We start from the raw sequence: 22,038 nt of genomic DNA, 5'->3' as shown, positions 1-22,038 counted from the left end.
TAGCTTCTTTCTAACATTCAATTAAAGTATTAATTGGATGATATAATTTGCTCTACAAAATATTTGTATAATTTTTTAGTGTGTATAGTCTGATTCTTACCTCTGTCCCATCAATATCAAAGTTTAACTTGAATGTCCCTGCACTCTCCTATTCGCATTTGAGCTACTAAAATGCAAAATTAGTGGGTCCAAACTAATGAAGTTTTAAAAGGCTTTTTAACCTGTCTCCAATTTCTTAGTGAGTTCTTATGGGGAAACTCATTAGGAGGAGAAGCCATCTCCTTCCTTCTGTTTGGTGACAGGGGTTGTTTTGCATGTTACCTTTCTACATAGGACTTCAGAGCACACAGTTGGCAGAAGCCTACATCGCATGCTTTTTCCCTCGGCTATGTCACTGCTACACAAAGAAGAGATTCTTGGAAGTGATGATGGTGATGATGATTATGATAGCAGTGAACTCATATTGAGCACTTATTATTTGCTAGGTCCTGTTCTAAGTGCTTTGTATGCATTAAGTCATTTAATTGAATTCTAATAACAACCCATTAAGTTTGATACTGTTACTATCAGCTCCATTTCACAGCTGTGGAAACACAGAGGGTTAAGTAATTTTTCTAGAATCCCACCACCACTAAGTGGTAGAACTGGGCCTCAAACCTAGGCAGTCAGGCTCTGGATGCTGTTCTTTTAACCTTCACCACTTGCAAGTTATTAAGTGAAATAGTATTGATGAGGCAAAACCTCCTTAACTATGTAATTAAGAAGACACATACAAATACCCTGGGAGAGAGAGCACATTTACGTAAACCCATCCCAGGATGTGAGTGACTGGAGTAGACGTTTCTTGAGTTGACAGTGGTGAATGGTGTGTGTGTGTGTGTGTGTGTGTGTGTGTGTGTATTTAGACTTTCGGTAAGTAAAAAGCAGAAGGGAGATCAAAGATGCATCCCCAAGGGGGGAAAGGATATCAAAGGAAGAACCTGGAAATGGACATTGAGCTGTCAATTATCGAGATCTCTAGACTCAGGCAGCAGTTAACTAGCAGCTTTTCACCTTGCTTTGGTTCTGTCAGGACATAAGAGGCAAAGGAAAAATATGCTAGATGGGAACCTTAGCTCCAGGGTGAGGCAATGGAGCAAGGAGTAATTTTCCAAGTCTTGTTTTTCAGTGCTTCATTAGGCTCCTCTCCCCTTTCTATTTCAGGTTTAAAGCCCCCCTCCAAATTCACTGCAGTCATCCATGCAGTGACCCCCCTGGTCTCTCAGTCCCAGCCAGTGTTGAAACTTCTTGTGGCTGCAGCCAAATCCCAGTACTGTGCCCAGGTGAGTGGGGGGCTGACAGAGCAGCACTGCCTCCTCCAGCTCAGTGGACTCCCACACTTTGCTCCCTGGGACCCGTCTAACATCATGCCCCATTACTCCCCTTTCATTTGTCATGCCTTGTTATGCCCTTTTTGTCAACTTAGAGGTTCTTGGAAGTGAAATCTGGCACAGGTAAGGGATGGGTTACAAAGAGGTCTTTGCACTGGGGTAAGGTAAAGAATACACATATTCACCAACACATTCTTTACAGAATATGTAAGCACATTATTTTGTTTTTAAATGTCAGAGTTATAAAGGAACATCAGAAGTGCCCCTAGGAGGACCCAGAAAACTAAGTTTCAGTGGAAGAAACAGACTTGTTGTTGTCAGAAGGCACCAACTTTTCTTTCACAGCCACTATGACTAATTATAAAATTGAGAGCAGAAGATTATACCTACGGTGAGAATATTTTCCAAATTAGCATCACTCCCATACTTGAACAGTGGTTTTTCTGATTTGTAAATTAGTTTATATAAGCAAGTTTACAAATAAGGAAAGAATTAAATCATGTTGAAGTATGTTTTTTTGAAATAAATGCATTTATTGGAAATAATGAAGTCACATAAAATCAGCAGCCATTGTGGAGAATCCAGAACATGAGCTCATGCTAATTCCATCTTGCATTCTCTTATTTCTCCCACATTGCCTGGTGCAGCGCAGTTCACAGCAGATGTTCAGTATACATTTTTATTTAATTTGATCAGTGTTGTTATCTCACTTGTCATCATAAGATATCAGAATTTAGCACACCACTTTCTGAAGATCCAGCAACCCTGAAATTACTTCTTTTCTCCCCAGCTTTCTCCTACCTCCTTGACATAATTTTTCTAGGTTACTCTTTTTGTCCTCTGTCTCTAGTTGTTGAAGTGATCAGGTTCTGAAGGTTGTGTGGAGGTGGACTCCCTTTCAAATTCAGTTTTGATGTCTGCCATTCTGCCTTGCTTAGATCTCCATCTCCTCGCTCTCTCTCTAAGAGAAGAAATGTTGGGCTGGAGGCCTGTATAAATCCAGCCTTACCAAACCATCTAATGATCCCCTGTCCCTTTCAGATCATAGTTCTATGGAATTGTGACAAGCCCCTACCAGCCAAACACCGCTGGCCTGCCACTGCTGTGCCTGTCATCGTCATTGAAGGAGAAAGCAAGGTAGGACTTGAAGGGGAGTTAAGTGTGGGCCCACCGAGGAATCTTCATTTCTCCATGGGGCGCTTTGAGTGTTGGCCCTAGTTGTCTTCCTCCTGCTCATGGAAGTTGCTGGCCATGGACTGTTTTTTCTAAAACTGTACCTGTCTCTGAATGCCTTCAGCTTTGACAGCCATAGGCTTTCAGATCAGGGAAACCTCAGTCCCAACACTGACTTTTAGGAGATTTGTGACCCTGTATATACTTTCCTCCTCTAAGCCTCAGTTTCCTCATCTACAGGATGGAAATAATAATACATACCTCACAGGGTTGCTATTAGGATTAAATGAATTCAGGGCCTGGCAATAGTAATCTTTCCATAAATGATGAAGATGAAGATGAGGCTGATGGTGGTGGTGGTGATGCATGAGGTTTGCTTAGCTGATTCATCTGAATTAGTTGTGTCTTTAAGAATAGTACTTCTTCCTCACATTTATCTTAAAGAGGACATTTTCACCTTAATTTTCTTTGAGTGTCTCCCTCAGAGACTCTCATGAATGCTGCCTCCTAGCCCCCCACTTCCATTCTCTGATTCATTTTGTCTTGAACTGAATGATCTTCTTAATCATCTCATTGCCCTTCTGGGACTCTATTTGCTAAGGCCTTAAATTGACATTTGAGGCCATGTTTAATCTGGCCTTAGCCAGCCTTCCCAGTCTCCTTGATGCTTTCTCCTACAGACCCTGTCCTCTAAGCAAATTTAATCAGTCCTGGTTATCTGAATTGCGCTGTGTCCCTTCCCACCTCTAATTTTTGTCTTTCCCATTTGCTGTAAGTCTTGACCTCACATCCTCAACTCTTCATCTCTGTTATCAAACCTCCCCTACATTCTTGAGGCCCCCATTCACGCGCTACCTCCTCTTTGAAATTTCTTCTGCCATTGGAAGCCAGAAGTGAGTTCTGTTTTCTCTAGCTTCTGCTTGTTGCTTTCTTGTGGATCCTATCCATTGTGAAGAAATTAGTCACCTCTAAATAAAACTGAGATTGGTGAAGCTGTGTCATCCAAGTGACTTCCTTTGTCACTCCTCATGGAATCAGGTCATGAGAGATTGTCTCACACTAAGTAAAACATCTGTGAGCCAGAATAAAAAGTATCAATTTATTAGGTTGAACCATTTGAAATCATCATTTGTCTTGCTAAAAGTGGCAGTTTTATAGGGTTCGATATAATGCAATGAGAATTGTAACTGTCACATGGACGAGATGATCAGTGCATTATCTATTCATTTCCAATGTATGAGTGCCTACTGTGTGCTGGGCACTGTGCAACATGTTAGAGCACAGTGGGGAATATGACAAATGTAGTCATGGCATTCTTAGGGCTGGAGTCAAGCAACCTGGTTATCAGAGAGCTGCTTGGTAAGCATGTAACAAGAAAAAGTGGGAATTAGAATAATCACATGGCATCATTCTTATGTCTTGTTAAGAATCCATCTCACCATAGGTGTGGTTTCACAAAAGAGACTGGCACGCCAAAATCTTCTACCTACAACCCCTTAATCTTTCTCTCCAGTACTAATGCCTGAGGCCCTGAACAGTGCTCAGATGGATGCTATTAACTTTGAACTTTGGGATTCTTTGTGCTTCCATGGGTGACTAGATCTCCTTCTAGTAGATAAGTCTTTCTTTGAATATGTCAGAATATTCAAAAACGATACAGTCTGATTGACTCCCTGGGAGCCATTCTGACTTCTGCAATTAGTATTGCATTTTTATGCACAGACTCATTGATTGGTTTTATATTTTCACTCTCAGCAAGTAGACCCAGTTTCTTTCTTTATAAGATGACAATGATAACAATAGTACCTTTCTCGTGGGCTTTATCAGATGTGTTTTATAAGATACCTCAGATTCTCCCAGCCATAGGTATAACCGGGCTTTCTGGCCATTTGTTCAGTCCTAGCCTCCACCTTGGCCACTGATACCAGTGGGCCACATGGTTCCTTTTCCCTCACTCTCACTGCCCTGGAATTGCACCACCTAGTAAAGCATTTGCACTTAAGTCTTGCTTCAGGCTCTGTATTCTAGGGACCCCGGGCTAAGACTTGGGCCCATTTTGAGGATTACATGAGATACTGGATAACAAGTACTTAGCCCTGTGCATGTGGTACACCAAGGGTTCAATAAAGTCCACTACTCTTCTGGGAACCATTGTAATGTTATGGTTTGTATGATGGGCTCTAGAGTCAGACTTACTTTCCTGTGACCTAAGGCAAGTGATTTAACTCTGTGCCTCAATCACTCCTTCAGTAAATGGAAGAAATCATAATACCTAACTAATAGGGTAGATAAGGATCAAATGATCTGATACTATACATGTAAATGTACTTAGAAGTGTGGCTGCACACGGTAGCTGCTTGATAAATGTTAACTCTTACTGTGCTTTGTATGATTATAATTTCTTATCTTCCCCATTAGGCAGTAAACTTTTTGAGTCTTGGTCATTTCCTAGCCATGTTTGTTAATTCCAGAAGGGGCTAGGAAATGACCAAGTGGTATACTGGTATATGGTAGCTAAATATTTCTTAAATGAACTAATGAGGAAAACTCAGCTCACTCAAGGTTGACTTTGTAAGTGCATTGGTTCCTTTCATGCTAATCCATTCAACTTTTGCAGTGTAGCTGTGGCAAGGTATTTGAAAGAGAGCCTCTAGTTTCCAAACTAGAATTTGGAAGTGGCTAGCTTATGGGCTCTTAACCTCTGTTGATGAAGCAGGTTCAGAAAAAGGAAATAGATCCTTTTAAAACCAGTGGTTGGGCACATGATGGGGAAGAAGCCATACATCATTCCCCTTTTAGAATCTCCATGTCTAGCCTTGAATTTAAAATTGATGTGTTTGCTGCTTTGGCTGCAAAATTCTATTTTGAATTTATAGGCCTTGTCTTTACAGCTCTGCCCTGTGGGCTTAACAAGGAAAGGTCAGGGCATTGCTAAGCTGGCAGCTAATGGTTTCTGCGTTAGTGGGTAGACGTGTAAACAGCATCAAGAATTGCTTCAGGCTGATGTTTCCGAGTACTGTGTATATGGGGTTGCTGATCGCTTTGTATTTTATTTTATTTCAAAAATCTGAGAAAGAAAGAAAAAAAAAACTTGACCCAGTTGACAGATGTGTAGGAGCGGACCCTGGAGCCATTAATGCTGCAGATTTCATCCATTGAGCTCCCAGAGATGGGTTAGAGTAGGCACGTCCATCTTTTAATATCATAAGCACTCCAGTAGCTTCACAGGCATGTAAACCGAATCTGAGACGAGGCTTATGGATGAGCTGGCTTCTTGATGTAAATATAGCTTGGGCTTCTTTGGGGCGGTGGGGTGGAGGGTGTTCAGATTTGTGGAGAGCATACCCTTGACAGCCAGGTTTAGTGTCACCCTTTTTCCTTTATCTCTATTTCCCAACTGCTTCGTTCCCTGGCATTTGTGCCTTGAGAGTTGATGGCAAGTGGGTCCTTTTTCTCGCTCTCCAAGTGTGAATTTAGAGAGGGTGTCATAACTGTTACTGTAACTTCCAGAGGAAGGTGGTGAATGTGAGATTGCCATGTGTGTCCCAAATTCACTTTTGAGGTCCTTTTCAAACCTGAGACAGGTATAGTATAGTGGCTGAGGTGCCCTATAGAATCACACCATCCAGGATGAAAGGCTGGTGGATCCATCTTGAACAAGATACTTAACCTCTCTGTGCCTGAGTTTTCTCACCTATAAAATGGGGGTGTCATAAAGATGAAACAAGGTGATGTACATAAAGAACTTGGAACATTTCCTGGTACATAGTAAATGTTTAAAAAATATGTTATTCTAATATCGTCATTCTCGTGGTTAGTTATTCTACGGTACGTTCAACACAAAGGTTTAGGCTGTGACTGTCACAGAGGAGTCTTTCCAGTCTTAATGTTCCCAATTGATGTCTTTGTCCCCAAAGCCCTCACCACACACACACATACACATACACACACCTCACCTTGCCTTATCCTGGTGTTGCCCAAACTTTACTCATATACTATCTTCACGATTTCCTAAACCCATGGACCACATGTGCAATTGTTTGTTTAATATTTTTCTTTAAATCAGCTTACTTTTCATTTTAATGGAATTTTTTTAAAATAACTTGACTATGACCTTTTATTGCTATAGCTACTAATATATGTATATATTTTTTCTAATCTGCACTAAAATAAATAAAGAGTAGAATTTTTAAATGTTTGTCCGAACACCTCCTACAGTAACCTAGCCTTCCAGTGGTGTGTGTTCCACACTTGGAATCCCTGTGTCATCCATCCACTCTCGCCTGGCCTCAGAGTGTTGGGTCTCTCTTTCATGCCTTTGCATCTACTGAGCTCTCTGACTGTTAGGCCTCATTTCTATGTGTACCTGGTGAATTCCTGTCCATCAAGGTCCTGCTTCAATGTCACTTCTGTGACGGCTTCACCTGCTCTTCCAAGCCTCTGATTGCTGCATCCTGTGATCTCCTGGCACTTTGCATATCAGGCTAGGACTGATCATCTGCATCTGGGTCTCTGCAGACTGTGAACTCCTCCAAGACCAAGAACATCTCTTATTTACCTTTGTACTCTCTTTGATTAGCAAGATGTCTGTATGCAGGAAGTGCCCAATAATTGTGGAACAAATGAATCTGCTCTGATGGGAAATGGAAGTCTTCAATGTTGAGGGGTGACATGGTGGTAGAACATTCTTTCTGAAAGTGAGGATGGGGAAGTTTCCTGAAAACAGGACTCTAAAGTTACCTCTCTTTTCCCTAATTCTGCCCCTTCTGACTGCTTTTTCCTTACTCCCAGGTCATGAGCAGCCGTTTTCTGCCCTATGACAACATCGTCACAGACGCAGTGCTCAGCCTTGACGAGGACACCGTGCTTTCAACCACGGAGGTAAGCGCCATGCCCGAGGAGCAGGTGGTGGGCTCTTCAGGCAGTTGCCCCAAACCCCAAGGAGCCAGCGCTTTTTTTGCCCTTGCCTTGACCAAGTTGAAAACGTTTTTCAAAACTTCCTGCAGAGTTGGTTTTAATCAACCCAGTTCCTGTTAGCACCTTGCCACCACCTGGCACCCTGACGAGGGCATTTCCCCTTTGTTTTCTCTGCTAATTGGCTCCTCATTTGCATGGCTGTGCCTCACCTCTCCCCTCCTGCCTGCCCTCCTTTTTTGCTTTTAAACAGCATAGCTGTGGGCAGGTGTGCAGCAGAACCAAGGGCGGGCAGCGGGGAGTACCTGTTTAGCATTGTCTTGAAACGCTGTCCAGAGCCAACAGCCTGTCCTTCCCCAGTTATCCTAATGCCTGTGCAGGTGTGTGTTGCCTTTGTTAGGGAACACTATTCTGGGTTCTAAAGGCAGTTTTTCGGTCTTGGTTTAAAGTGCTCATTTTCTTTCACCCACACAAGAGCAAATGGTTTCACTTCAAGGCTGAGATGGAGATCCCTGCTATTTCAGATGATCAGGGTTTGTGCCAAAACTAAGATTGCACAAAGAATGTGTGAGGAAGAGAGAGAGGAAAGATAGATATGATAGAAAACCAATTTTTACAACTCGAATGAGTATTGATCTCTGAAACCTTACTTGAAACCACAGAAGGGACCAAAGACAGTTATATAAAAATGTACTGTATCAGAAATACATTATTAAGTGTAGCTGCTAAGAAGCGTGGAGACTTAACTCCTTATGCTTTTCCCTTTCTTTTTTCCTTTTTATTCATAATCATTTTCTTTTCAATTTAAACATCAGCATTTACCAGCATGCACTTTCCTGGACCCCAGTCTGATTCTAATGGCCTGCTGCCCACGTAAGCCAGGACTTGGTGTTAACCTCGGCTGGCAGTCTCAGTGTCTCTTTCTTGAAATTCCATGGATGCTTCCAATTTCCTTCAAATGGAGTTGAACAGACGTTATGTGCAAGGGCAACCTAAATAACCCCAGGACACAATGTCCTGGGCCTCACCTTGGTAAAATGCTTTCTGTGTAGCCCAAGCTCTATAAATACTTGGTGAATGAGTGACTGGAAGGATGCATGCTGAGGGGATTAAAGTGTGAACACACAGCCAATTGTGTCATGTATAGGTCGGCAGGAGAAAGGGGTGGGAGGGGAGAAGATACGCTTAATGTTCAAAGGGAAAGACGGCTATGGAATATGGGGTATGAAACACTCCAACGTGCATTTTTCTACTGCTTCCTGCAAAAGAAGCTGGCATCCCTGGAACACACTCATTCAACAAGTATTTATTGAGGGATTTCTTTGTTCTGGTCTCCATGCCAGGTACTGTGATCACACAATTCCTGCCTGTAGCTTTCAGAGTCCTGGCAGCCAGCAGAATTCAAATCAAGTGATTCACATGAAGGAAGTGAGGATTATTTAGGGAGGTGGGTGGGGTTAAAGGACTCCACAGAGATGGTGAGGCACCTGGAGAGGAGCAAGAGCGGGAAGCAGCTCCCGCCCCGAGGCCTGAAGGAGCAAGGGAAGGAAATAGTGTTTCCACAGTTCCTGAGAGATGGACCTGGGAAGAAGAGACTGCTTATAAGAGCTGTGATCATGGAGGGATGTGACAACTGCCAGATCTCTGGTGCGAAAGCTGGGAGGGAGCAGGGAAGAAATACCCCGACCTCTCTCTCTATCTTACCTCCATTTTCCTGCTGGCGACTCCCATTTATCTAACCCAATCAGCCACCAGCCAGCAAGGAAGACCAGGTTGTGCTGTCCATAAGATTCCGTCATCCCAGGGCACAGAGCATGGCAAGAAGAGTGGAGAGGGGATCTTAAAGGACAAACACAGGAAAAACAGCACATTGCCATGGCAGAACATATGGTCACAACAACTACAACATATACCTAAATCATTATCCCATGACCTGAACTATTGACTCAACTTATACCTTCCCCTGAGCACAGGACAATTAGCCTCACTCTAGAATTTGTTTATCCCTGCCCCATGGTGAAATAACTTTCAGCTGCTGTGATATAGCTGCGTGCTCTTCAAAGAATAGCAATTCCAGCCACTCAATGCATGCTGGGAGGAACATGTGTTGTATGTGAAGTCATTAGAAGTCAACATGGGTTGAAAATGGTATGGAAATTTAAGAGGCCAGCAGTCTGGTTTACTTTTGCCCGCTGATCAGTGGAGTGGTTGTGTCACCTCAAATGGTCCAAGACAAGGACTTCTCTTTTCTCTCTTTTTAGGTGAATAGACGTTGGTTCATTTTATTCCCTCTCTAAGGATTCTTAGCTTGTTTAAATGTCTCTCTGTAGTGTGAAGGATAGATTTTTTAACAGCATCCTCTAAAGGGTATTAGATATAGTTGGTTTATAGTTATTTACATTTATCTGGGTTGCTGCAAATTCTCAAAAGAAAACAGATGTTGGTTTTTAAGAGAAAAGGGCCCTTGAGCTGACCTTTGCCTTCTTTGATGTGTTAATGATCTGCATGAAAGCGGAACTATCACAAGAATCATAGTTTTATCTGAATTTACTTTTGAGTTCTTTTGAAATAGCTTGAAACGGCTTTGAGATAGTAAGAAATTCATGTGATGAAAACACCCCATCGGGTTCTACAGTAGTTGACAGTGCATGTGTTTTCTTTTCAAAGAATAATGGAAAACCCCAAAGAGTGCTGACAGCCGGGCTGATTCTTTGATGATGTCTGTATAATATACTATCCCATCAGTTGGCACCATTAGTATTGAACGCCAGGGACCATGTGCAGGTTATGGCAACCTGATTTCAATTTTCTGGCAAATATTGTCCTCTCCTCTGCTGTCTTTTTAACTTTGAGATGCCCTGCTTTCTTAATGCAGGCACCACCACCCAACTTTCCCCCCACTAAATGTTCTAGTTTAGGGGAACAAGCTGTATTGTTAAGGCTTTCTTATTTTGAGATAGGGTACCAAACTAGATTTTCGTAAAAATTTGAATTTATAGCTGTTTACAAAAATAATGACTTCTAACTAAGCCCAAAGAACTTGGAGATAAAAGGACCCTTAGAAATCACCCAGGCCAGTGTTTCCCCAAAGATGGTTTGTGCACATTAAATAGTTTTATAGTTTATGGCAAGCATATTTCATTTTAACAATTATTATTTACCTTAATGTTTGTTAGAAAATAATGTAGCCAGAGATCAAACTTAGGATTTCACTGACATGTTTACCCAGGATGAGACTAAGAGAAAAAGAAAAAACGAATAGGTACTTTAAAGACAAATATTAAGTCATTAACGTGTGGGATGGGAATGTGGCAAAAGTGGGGATGATGTTATACACGTGGTAAAAGCTTGGGAAATATTGATCTAGGGTTATTTGCTTTGCCTATTTTTTTTAATTGAGGTAAAAGTCACATAACATAAAGTTAATCATTTTAAAATGTGTAATTTCAGTGGCATTTTTAGTACATTCGCAGTGTTGTACAGTCATTACTCATTACCTCTATCTTAATTCTGAAACATTTTCATCACCGTAAAAGGAAACCTCATACCCATTAATCAGTCACTCCCTAGCCTTTTGAACCATCAATCTATTTTCTGTCTCTGTGGATTTGCTTATTATGGACATTTCATATAAATGGAATCACACCATGTATGGCCTTTTGTGTGGCTTCTTGTGCACATCGTAAGGTTCTCAAAGTTTGTCCATGTTGTAGCGTGTATCATTGCTTCATTCTTTTTTATAGCTGTATAATGTTCCATTGTATGGATATACCACATTTGGTTTATCCATCAGTTGATGGAATTTGAGTTGTTTTCACCTTTTGGCTATTTTGAATAGTTATTTTCTCTGCTTTTGATCCTCTGAGAGGGTACGAAATGGACTGGCCAGCATCTCTCAGTCCCCTAGCCACCATCACAGTGCTAGAACTTGAAATATTTGTGGAACAAATGAAATTTCCATCTGCTTTGCTTGTCAAGAAGAGATAGGGCACAGGTTGTAGGGTGAATGTGTGACCTGCATAAGGGATCAATTGCTTTTAACACTGTAGCAACAGAGCTAAAAGGGAGGCTATGATAACAGTACACACCAAATCTGTGACCCAGTGGCCTGGGTTTGAATCTTAGCTCTGCCATTTACTAGCTCAGGCAAATTACTGGAATCTCCATATACCTTAGCTTCCCCCTCTATGAAGTGGAGACTATAAAATTACCTACATTACAGGTTTTTGTGAGGATTAGATGAGTTAAAATGTGTAAGTACCTATAACACCTGTGACATTATAAGCACTACACAATTATGAGCATTATATGATTGTTTACTATTATTTTTGCTTTCTGTGTATTATTTATCATTCATCAAATAATCACAGAAAATCAGAAGTGAGCTTACACATTAGAAAACAGACTCTGCGCTAGTTACAAATGTTAGTTTACATTTAGCTGTGTGTGCTTTACAAGAATCCTGTGGCTTCACATGGCCTTGTCCCCACGTTCTCTTGGTGATTTTTCTCTGGGTATGCTTTTTCTAGTTTCCCCTGCACTGTGTATCTTCAAACCCAAGAAGCCTGCATTGTTATTTCTATAGGATAGCTGCTCTGTATTCCTGTTGCAACTTGTGTGCCTTTTAAACATCTTTTCTCTTGCTTGTAAGAGGATGCTTTTATTTTAGTCCCTGTGCCTTTGCTGTGTGCTGGTTATGAGGTCTGCTCTATATTCATACTCTGAACGTCTATAGGAAATCTGCTCCCATTTCTAAAACAGATGCGTGTGTGCCTCACGGGACTCGGCGGTCACGAGCACCCCCAGGGTGGGGCGGGGGGAAGCAACTGCTTTTTCCCTTGTTTTTAGCTTGAACAGACCGGATTTCTAAAGGACATATCGGCAAATGTGTTTTTTTTTTTCCTTCTTGCATTTCCACACTGATCTGAAGTTTCTTTAACCGAAAACATTAAAATGTGCATAATTACGGGGCAAAATGTCAAGCAGTCAGTTTAATTTGCTGATGAATACATGGAATTAATGTTTCGCAACAGTCCCGGGATTTTGCTTTATGAATTAGCAGGGGGAAGGTAATGTTTTGTTGACATTTGTTAACACTGTTGATTGCTTGTTTGGCTTGTGTTCTGCCTGCAGGTGGATTTTGCCTTCACGGTGTGGCAGAGCTTCCCCGAGAGGATTGTGGGGTACCCCGCGCGCAGCCATTTCTGGGATAACTCTAAAGAGCGGTGGGGGTACACGTCCAAGTGGACGAACGACTACTCCATGGTGTTGACAGGAGCTGCTATTTACCACAAGTGAGGAACTCAGACATCTCGCCCCTGGATCTTTATATAGCTCCTTATATTAGTTTTTGGCTGCTGCATAAGTAGGAACTTGGGCAAAATGTTGTTAACATTAACAAAAATTAATTTGCATTGCTGTTTCAGTTTTGTTGATGTGGCCAACATGTGTCTTTGAAACCAATAAAACCTCTTGGCTTATTGCATTTCCAGAAATTATGGTAGAGTAACCTCTTCCGTTAGTCTGAAGTCTGAAGACATACTCAGTGTGTATTGAGTAACTGAATATTTTGAATAACAACAAAAGTAAATACTTAACTGAGCGCCTTCCTCCCAGGCACTGTTCTAAGTGCTCGGATTTACCATTGAGTAAAATAGAAAAAAATCCCTGCCTGTTTAGGTCTTATATTCTAACAGGAGGAGACACAATATACATAATAATTTTATAATGTGTTAAGGAGATGAGTTATATAGCAAAAAGACAACGTAGAAGAAAACAACAAAACTATTCAAACATTGACAGGGTAAAGAATCAGAAGTGCTGAAGGCAGAGAAAGGGCAGGTTAGAGAGTGGCCAGGGTGATCCTCATGGAGCAGGTGAGTTTGAGCAGAGTCTTCAAGGAGCAGAGGAAGTCAGCCAAGAGAATATCTGTAGGAAGAGGGCTATGGCATAGGGAATAGCCAGAATAAATACCCTGAGGCAGAATGTTGGAGGAATATCAAGAAGACCAATGTGACTAAGGTGGAGTGAGTGGAAAGCAGGTGAGAGAGGTCATGGGAGCCCAGATGCAGGACCTTGCTGTCCATCATGAGGACCTGACTTTCCTTTAAGTGACATAGGGAGCCAGTGCAGGGGGTTGCGCAGAGACGTCTTTCTTATGTTTTAGGGGTCCACTCTGGATGTTGTGTTAAGGATAGACTATAAGGGGGCCAGAGTAGAAGCAGGGAGACCTATCAGGAGGTGATTGACATTATCTAGGCAAGAGATGATGGAGCCTGGGACCAGAAAGTGAGCAATGGAGGTGGTAAGTAGTGATCAGATTGTGGGTGTATTTTGAAGATGCTCCAGCATGATGTCCTGACAGATTGGATACAGAGTTTAATGACTCTAATTTTTTTGACCTGTAGAACTAGAAGGATAGAGGAGCTAGCCATCAACAGAGATGGAGAATGCTGTAGATGGAATAGGTGTTAGGGAAAATACAGGAGTTCAGTGTTGGGCATATTAAGACATCCAAAAGGGTAAGCTGGAAAAGTCAGGGGTGGAGATACGAATTTGAGAGTGGTTTGCATATATTTGGTCTTTATAGCCAGAGGACTCAGGTAAGATCTCCAAATTAGTGAGTGTAGATGGTTAACATTCATGACTCAATCACTAATGAAATCTCCACTCTTCTGCCTTAGTAAGGTGAACACACCAATCTTAACCTAGTCTTTTTCAGTAAAGTATAGAGAATCTTGCCATGTCAGGGATCGAGTTGGAAATGCACAAGGTATAATCATTTAGGCTGACTGAATCTTTTTTTTTTTTTTATTGATATTTTAATGGTTTCTAACATTGTGAAATTTTGGGTTGTACATTTTTGTTTGTCCATCACCCCATATATGACTCCCTTCACCCCTTGTGCCCACCCCCCACCCCCACTTCCCGGGTAACCACAGTCCAGTTTTCTCTGTCCATGTGTTGGTTTATATTCCACATATGAGTGAGATCATACAGTGTTTGTCTTTCTCTTTCTGGCTTATTTCACTTAACATAATACGCTCCAGGCCCATCCATGTTATTGCAAATGGGACAATTTTGTCTTTTTTTATGGCTGAGTAGTATTCCATTGTATATATATACCACATTTTCTTAATCCAATCGTCAGTCGAGGGACACTTAGGTTGCTTCCACTTCTTGGCTATGGTGAATAATGCTGCAATGAACATAGGGGTGCATAAGCCTCTTTGGATTGTTGATTTCAGGTGCGTTGGATAGATTCCCAGTAGTGGGATGGCTGGATCATAGGGCATCTCTATTTTTAATTCTTTGAGGAATCTCCATACCATTTTCCATAGAGGCTGCACCAATTTGCATTCCCACCAGCTGTGTATGAGGGTTCCTGTTTCTCCACATCCTCTCCAACATTTGTTGTTTTTTGTCTTGGTGATTATAGCCATTCTAACGGGCGTGAGGTGGTATCTTAGTGTTGTTTTGATTTGCATTTCCCTGATGATTAGTGATGTTGAGCATCTTTTCATGTGCCTATTGGCCATCTGTATATCTTCCTTGGAGAAGTGTCTGTTCATTTCCTCTGCCCATTTTTTGATCGGGTTGTTTGTTTTTTTGTTGTTCAATTGTGTGAGTTCTTTATATATTATGGAGATCAACCCCTTGTCAGATGTATGTTTTGCAAATATTCTCTCCCAGCTGGTTGGTTGTTTGTTCATCTTGATTCTGGTTTCATTTGTCTTATAAAAGCTCTTTAGTCTGATAAAGTCCCACTTGTTTATTTTTTCTTTAGTTTCCCTAGTCTGGGTAGGCATGTCATCCGAAAAGATTCCTTTAAACCCAATGTCAAATAGTGTGTTGCCTATATTTTCTTCTATGAGTTTTATAGTTTCAGGTCTCACCTTCAGGTCTTTGATCCATTTTGAGTTAATTTTTGTGAATGGCGATAGCACATGGTCCACTTTCATTCTTTTGCATGTGGCTGTCCAGTTTTCCCAACACCATTTATTGAAGAGACTTTCCTTTCTCCATTGCATGTCCTTAGCACCTTTGTCGAAAATTAGCTGTCCGTATATGTGTGGTTTTATTTCTGGGCTTTCAATTCTGTTCCATTGATCTGTGTGTCTGTTTTTGTACCAGTACCATGCTGTTTTGATTACTATTGCTTTGTAGTATGTTTTGAAGTCAGGAATTGTGATGCCTCCTGCTTTGTTCTTTTTCTTTAGGATTTCTTTAGCTATTCGGGGTCTTTTGTTGCCCCATATAAATTTTAGTATTCTTTTTTCTATTTCTGTGAAGAATGTCATTGGGATTCTGATTGGGATTGCATTGAATCTGTAGATTGCTTTAGGTAATATAGACATTTTAACTATGTTTATTCTTCCAATCCACATGCATGGGATATCTTTCCATTTCTTTATGTCATCGTGGATTTCCCTCAATAATGTCTTGTAGTTCTCATTGTATAGGTCCTTCACCTCCTTGGTAAGATTTATTCCTAGGTATTTTATTCTTTTTGATGCAATTGTAAATGGTATTATCTTTTTGAGCTCTCTTTCTGTTAGTTCATTATTAGCATATAGAAATGCAACTGATTTTTGTAGATTGATTTTGTACCCTGCAACTTTGCTGTAGTTGTTGATTGTTTCTAACAGTTTTCCAACAGATTCTTTAGGGTTTTCTATATATACAATCATGTCATCTGCAAATAGTGAGAGTTTCACTTCTTCGTTACCTATTTGGATTCCTTTTATTCCTTTTTCTTGCCTAATTGCTCTGGCCAAAACCTCCAGTACTATGTTGAACAGGAGTGGTGAGAGTGGGCAGCCCTGCCTCGTTCCTGTTCTCAGAGGAATGGCTTTCAGTCTTTCCCCGTTGAGTATGATGTTAGCTGTGGGTTTGTCATATATGGCCTTTATTATGTTGAGGTACTTTCCTTCTATTCCCATTTTATTGAGAGTTTTTATCATAAATGGATGTTGTATCTTGTCAAATGCCTTCTCTGCGTCTATTGAGACGATCATGTGGTTTTTATTCTTTGTTTTGTTGATGTGATGTATCACGTTGATTGATTTGCGGATGTTGAACCATCCCTGCGTCTCTGGTATAAATCCCACTTGATCATGGTGTATGATCTTTTTAATATATTGTTGTATTCGGTTTGCCAATATTTTGTTGAGGATTTTTGCATCAATGTTCATCAGCGATATTGGCCTGTAATTTTCTTTCTTTGTATTGTCTTTGTCTGGTTTTGGTATCAGGGTGATGTTGGCCTCATAGAATGATTCAGGAAGTGTTCCATCTTCCTCTATTTTTTGGAATAGTTTGAGGAGGATGGGTATTAAATCTTCTTTGAATGTTTGGTAAAATTCACTGGAGAAGCCATCTGGTCCTGGACTTTTATTTTTTGGGAGGTTTTTGATTACTATTTCAATCTCTTTACTTGTGATTGGTCTATTCAGATTCTCCATTTCTTCTTGGTTCAATTTTGGGAGATTGTATAAGTCTAAGAATTTATCCATTTCTTCTAGATTGTCCAATTTGTTGGCATATAATTTCTCATAATATTCTCTTATAATCCTCTGTATTTCCATGATAGGCTGACTGAATCTTGATCTCAAGATTCCATCTCTTGAAAGTTCTTTGTTCCCTTTGTTCCTGCCACTACCACTCAAGCAGTCGGATTCATTCAAAAGATTTTTCCTATAAATATATATGTCCCTCAAAAAAAAAATAGGATGAGAAATAATTCAAATTAATTGTGTGTTCTCCATAATGGTTGACTACCATATTAATTGGGGTTTTGCTCTAATAGTGTTGAAAATATGGTTTAGAGGCCACAAAAATAGAAAAGTACATTGTTGCACTTGGAGTTATGGGACAGTGTTGAATACAGTTCTGATTAAGCCAATAATTAAAATTGTAAAGCAGCTTGTAGTGATATATAGATCATGTGTCAGTAACTTCTCTTGCCCTCTAAGTATTCAGTTGCTAAGCAACCAGCCTGATATTAAAATTAGGCTGAGCAAGCAATATCTGCATCTATGTGTATCTCTGTACTTTGTTTTCTTATCCATAAACAGGAATAATAATAGTACTTATATGTTCCTTATGAGGATTAGATGAGGCATTTCTTGTAAAGCACTTTAGAACATTATCTGGCACGTCATAAGTACTGTATGTGATAGCTATCATCATCATCATCCATAATATGTTTTAGGGATTCATAGAATGGGTATGTGTTTTCTGTCAAAGGAGACCACCTGTCCTTATATAATGATGGCCCCCTGTGAAACCCGTCTTTGGTTTTTACAGATATTATCACTACCTGTACACCCATTACTTGCCAGCCAGCCTGAAGAACATGGTGGACCAACTGGCCAACTGTGAGGACATTCTCATGAATTTTCTGGTGTCTGCTGTGACAAAATTGCCTCCAATCAAAGTGACCCAGAAAAAGCAGTATAAGGAGACAATGATGGGACAGGTAAGAGAAGGAGAACCTTTCTCCACTGCTTTACTCACTGGTGGGTTCAGCCTGAGGTAATGAGGACTCGCTGTTCCTCTAAGAAGCATAATGAGGCGATATCAGGAAAAAATCACATCTAAAAGTTCTGAGGGAGTGTATGGTTGGCACATGGATAATTAGGAAGACGTAAGTCGAGGGTATCTTTATGTCAAGAACATAAAAGCTCTCATATAACCTACAAGGTGGCCTGAGAAAGACATATCTTATGCAGAGTTAAAGACCTATGAAAAATTTACGTAAGTTTATTGTAGATATTTTGTCTAATGAATAGCTAATAATAACTCTCAACATAGCTTTCTGGTGGTTGCTCTTGAGTTGGATGAACATCATGATGGCAGACCAGCAGTCACAATACTTGATTTTCAGTTCTAGAACCAGCATTTCTAAGCTGTAGGCAAGTTAGTTACCCTCTGAAACTTAATGGCTCATCTTTGAAATGGAAATAGTGTAATCTACCTCTTAGGGTTGAGATAACACGTATAAAAGATTTTATTAAAGTAAAATATTGTGTTGAGTCATAAAAGTTTAGTACTAAAGATACTTGCAAGGAAATATAATCCAACGTGCTCTTTTTACAAGTAAGGAAACTAGGGCCCAGAGAATTTAAGCATGTTGCTACTAGTTTCCCAGTATTAGAGACAGAACTGGGAATTGAATCCTAGGCTCTGTTCTTTCCCCTGCTTGTTCTTCTACATCCCAGGGTCCTGTAACAGGATGATCTGGATATGGTGAAGCTCGTCTACCTTTATTCATCTTGGACAGAGCTGAGCACTATAAGTAAGAAATCAAAAACCTTAAAGTAAGACCATTTAGATCTACCCAAGTTAAATCGTGGAGCATCCAACAGGATTTGAGTCAAGGACATACTTTAACACGGTTATATCGGTTCAGTTGTTTGGGGTGTTCCATGTACCTTGTTCTAACGGTTATTGAAAATTATATACAAATCTAGCTTTTGTAAAGGAAAACTTAGCCAGGCCTCATGTTAACACAATTGATGATTTTTCATTCACTAAATTTAGTAAGAGCAACAAATATACAGGATTTTAAGTTTATAAAATTTAGTCATTCAGTATTTTCTGAACACGTATAGGTTATCAGGCACTGTTCTAGGTACTGGTTATGACAAAGCTGCTGTCCTTGGTGAGCAAAGAGTCTAGTGGAAAATTCTGTTTCCCTCTAACTATGAAAAGAACAGGCAAGAGGATTTGCAAGGATTTTTAATCTTTAAAGCTGAAAGCCTATTCAAATTCAAAGATGCATTGAGTGTCTACTATGTGTCCAGGCATTTTCATGCATATTATCTCATTTAAGGACACAACATTCCTTTAATATTCTTTGCTCAGAGAGTTCTAAGAACTTCTCTGAGGTTATATACTAATTAGGGGTGGAACTCTGATAATAGATGATTTCTTAGGGGTTGGTGTTTTGCCGTTTTCATAGATTTGTCTATTTCTACCAAACCAATATTTCTAGTAGTAATTTGACGCATCTTTTGGGACAAATCTAAATTTAGCCTCAGGTCTAACTAGGTGTGTCTGGTTAGATATGTACCGTCTTTGCCCCCTTCTTCCCATCATATACATTTGTTTGAGTGTTTGTATGACTGGTGAAGTAAATGGATATCATGCTCTAAGATTATGCTTTTATTACACAGGAAAGATATCTTCTCTAATAGGTTGGTTGACCCAAAATAAATGTTAAACTCTAGAGGCAAAAAAGATACTCAAGGGGCGGCCCCATGGCCTAGTGGTTAGGTTCGGTGTGCTCCATTGCAGCAGCCCGGGTTCTGTTCCTGGGCACTGACCTACACCATTCGTTGGCAGCCATGCTGTTGTGGTGTCCCACCTACAAAATAGAGGAAGATGGGCATGAGTGTTAGCTCAGGGTGAATCTTCCTCAAGCAAAAAAAGGGACGATTGGCAATGGATGTTACCTCAGGGAACATCTTCCTCAGCAAAAAACAAACAAAAAAATATACTCAAATGATTCAATGGACTTTTTTTTTTTTTCCCTTCCATATGTAAGAGAGAATAAGAATGAGCTTAAGCTCTTGAGAGTATTTCCATTTGCACATGTGAGCACTTGCCTGGATGTGGGGGTCTGGCCTTTTGAGAATGAGTGGGCCAGTCAGAAATGGCCTGCAAGCCCATACCAACTTAGGAAGAAAATGAGGCACCTTTGGGACTGTCTGCTCTGATGTGAACTCAAGTGGTCGGCTTAATTTGATACTTAATCTCCTAGTATAAATAGTAAAGAATGGAGCCTGAGTTCTGCCCCTTTCTAGCCTTGAACAAATAATTTTAGCTTCCCTGAACCTGCTTCCTCATCTATACAATGAGGGTGTTATTACCTGAGTAGATAACTTGACCAGGTAGTTGTGTGGCTCAAATGAGCTTCATGAAAACACTTTACAAATAGTATTTTGTTTGTTATTCTGCTGCTGAGAGGAAACTTGACATTTGTATTTACCTTCAATGGTTACTTGCAAGCATGTTGACGCTTGTGGTTTTAAAGTGACTGTGAGTGATTCTTGCAGTAAAATGTACCTTCCTATGAAAGTATTTTCTAACAGTGCAAGAAGATGCAAGTATGTTGAACACCAACACACATCCATGTACATCATTAAACAGTTGCCTAATGACGTAAATGAGTTTGTGGGGTTTTTTCCCCATAATTGGGCATCTTACCTTTTCCTTGTTTCGTAAAAACATGGTTTTAAAGACATTATGCTTAGTTGGTCTATTTAAATTTCAGCCCTCAAGGTCATTTAAGGCTTTCTTTTAAATCAGTGTCAGTCATTTACATGGTCTAAAAATATTTAACCAATCTTAGGGGCAACACAGAGAGCTAAAGAGATGGTAGCCATCTTTTCTACTTACCCAGAATCAACCAAATAAATGAGGTTTTAGAAAACTGTCTTTGAAACCACAAACACATTGTTAGTCATAGTATTTGATCCTAGGTGCAAAGAGAAGTTTTGTATTTAGTGACCATGGTAATTGAGGTTCAATTGGTAAGTCGTTCACTAACCAGAGAATTAGTCAGTCAATGTAGATCTTTATTTGTGTGTTTTTAGCATTGAGGAATGTAGCATATCTCGGGAAAACCTTCTGGTGAGTCTTAAAACCAGGATCAATGCTTGCATTTTCCCCAGGCACATGGATGGGAAAGCTTGGTACCCAGGCCAGACCCCAAGCTCTGCTGTGTGCCCATGAGTCTGACTTGGTTTCTGCAGTGTTCCCATCTCACCGTGCACTTCTCTCATTGTCTTCCTCATCTCTCTCCTTTTCCCCAGACTTCTCGGGCTTCCCGCTGGGCTGACCCGGACCACTTTGCCCAGCGACAGAGCTGCATGAATACATTTGCCAGCTGGTTTGGCTACATGCCGCTGATCCACTCTCAGATGAGGCTCGACCCCGTCCTCTTCAAAGACCAGGTCTCTATTCTGAGGAAGAAATACCGAGACATTGAGCGACTTTGAGGAATCCAGCCAAGTGGGGGAGGGGAAGCGAGAAGGGACGGGGATCAAGCTGCTCTCTCTTCCCACTGCAGATCCGCTCAGCAGTGGAGCCAGATTGTGCCAAGTATCCAAATAAACTTAGATGAACAGAATGACAAAACAAAAAAAGGCCAATGAGAACTCGACTCCTGGCTCCTGGGACTGCACAGGACTGCTCCAAACTCACCTCACTGGCTTCTATGTCCCAAGACTAGGTTGTGTACAGTTTAATTATGGAACATTAAATAATTATTTTTGAAATGATTGCTATGCAGGTTTAAACTTTTTTAATGATCAAAACTATTAAAAACCAGAGTTCTTTCTTTAATCAAAATTGTGTTGGTTGTGAATATTTCAAAGCTGCTACTCCTCTTCCCACGAACATCATTGCCATTGGTCATGCAGGGTTTCCTGCAGGTACCAAAGCTCAGACTTCATGGAAAACACAATAAGTCACTCGACCCAGTGTCAAGACATAACCGAGCATAAGTCAAGATGAGTTCTTTATTCAGCTTTGCCAGTTTGCCAAATTGTTTTCCACTTTGATTTTGCAGATC

The 22,038-nt window shown here is 40.6% G+C and overlaps 1 protein-coding gene across 2 annotated transcripts in view; it reads left to right on the top strand.

Annotated features, from left to right (window-relative positions):
- The window catches only part of EXT1 (exostosin glycosyltransferase 1), a 276,461-nt gene extending 254,628 nt beyond the window's left edge, over window positions 1-21,833 (top strand). For both annotated transcript variants that reach the window (XM_058564830.1, XM_058564831.1), the window contains 6 exons: window positions 1,204-1,322; window positions 2,412-2,507; window positions 7,335-7,424; window positions 12,591-12,751; window positions 17,766-17,937; window positions 21,278-21,833. In XM_058564830.1, the coding sequence (XP_058420813.1) occupies window positions 1,204-1,322; window positions 2,412-2,507; window positions 7,335-7,424; window positions 12,591-12,751; window positions 17,766-17,937; window positions 21,278-21,463 (824 nt within the window). In that variant the 3' untranslated portion in view covers window positions 21,464-21,833. The remainder of the gene's footprint in view (window positions 1-1,203; window positions 1,323-2,411; window positions 2,508-7,334; window positions 7,425-12,590; window positions 12,752-17,765; window positions 17,938-21,277) is intronic.
- Window positions 21,834-22,038: the final 205 nt, after the last annotated feature.

This window comes from Diceros bicornis, chromosome 21 (assembly GCF_020826845.1).
Source record: "Diceros bicornis minor isolate mBicDic1 chromosome 21, mDicBic1.mat.cur, whole genome shotgun sequence".
NCBI lineage: Eukaryota > Metazoa > Chordata > Mammalia > Perissodactyla > Rhinocerotidae > Diceros > Diceros bicornis.
Note: the sequence above shows the minus strand (reverse complement) of the source record. Positions and strands in the feature narration are given on the sequence as shown.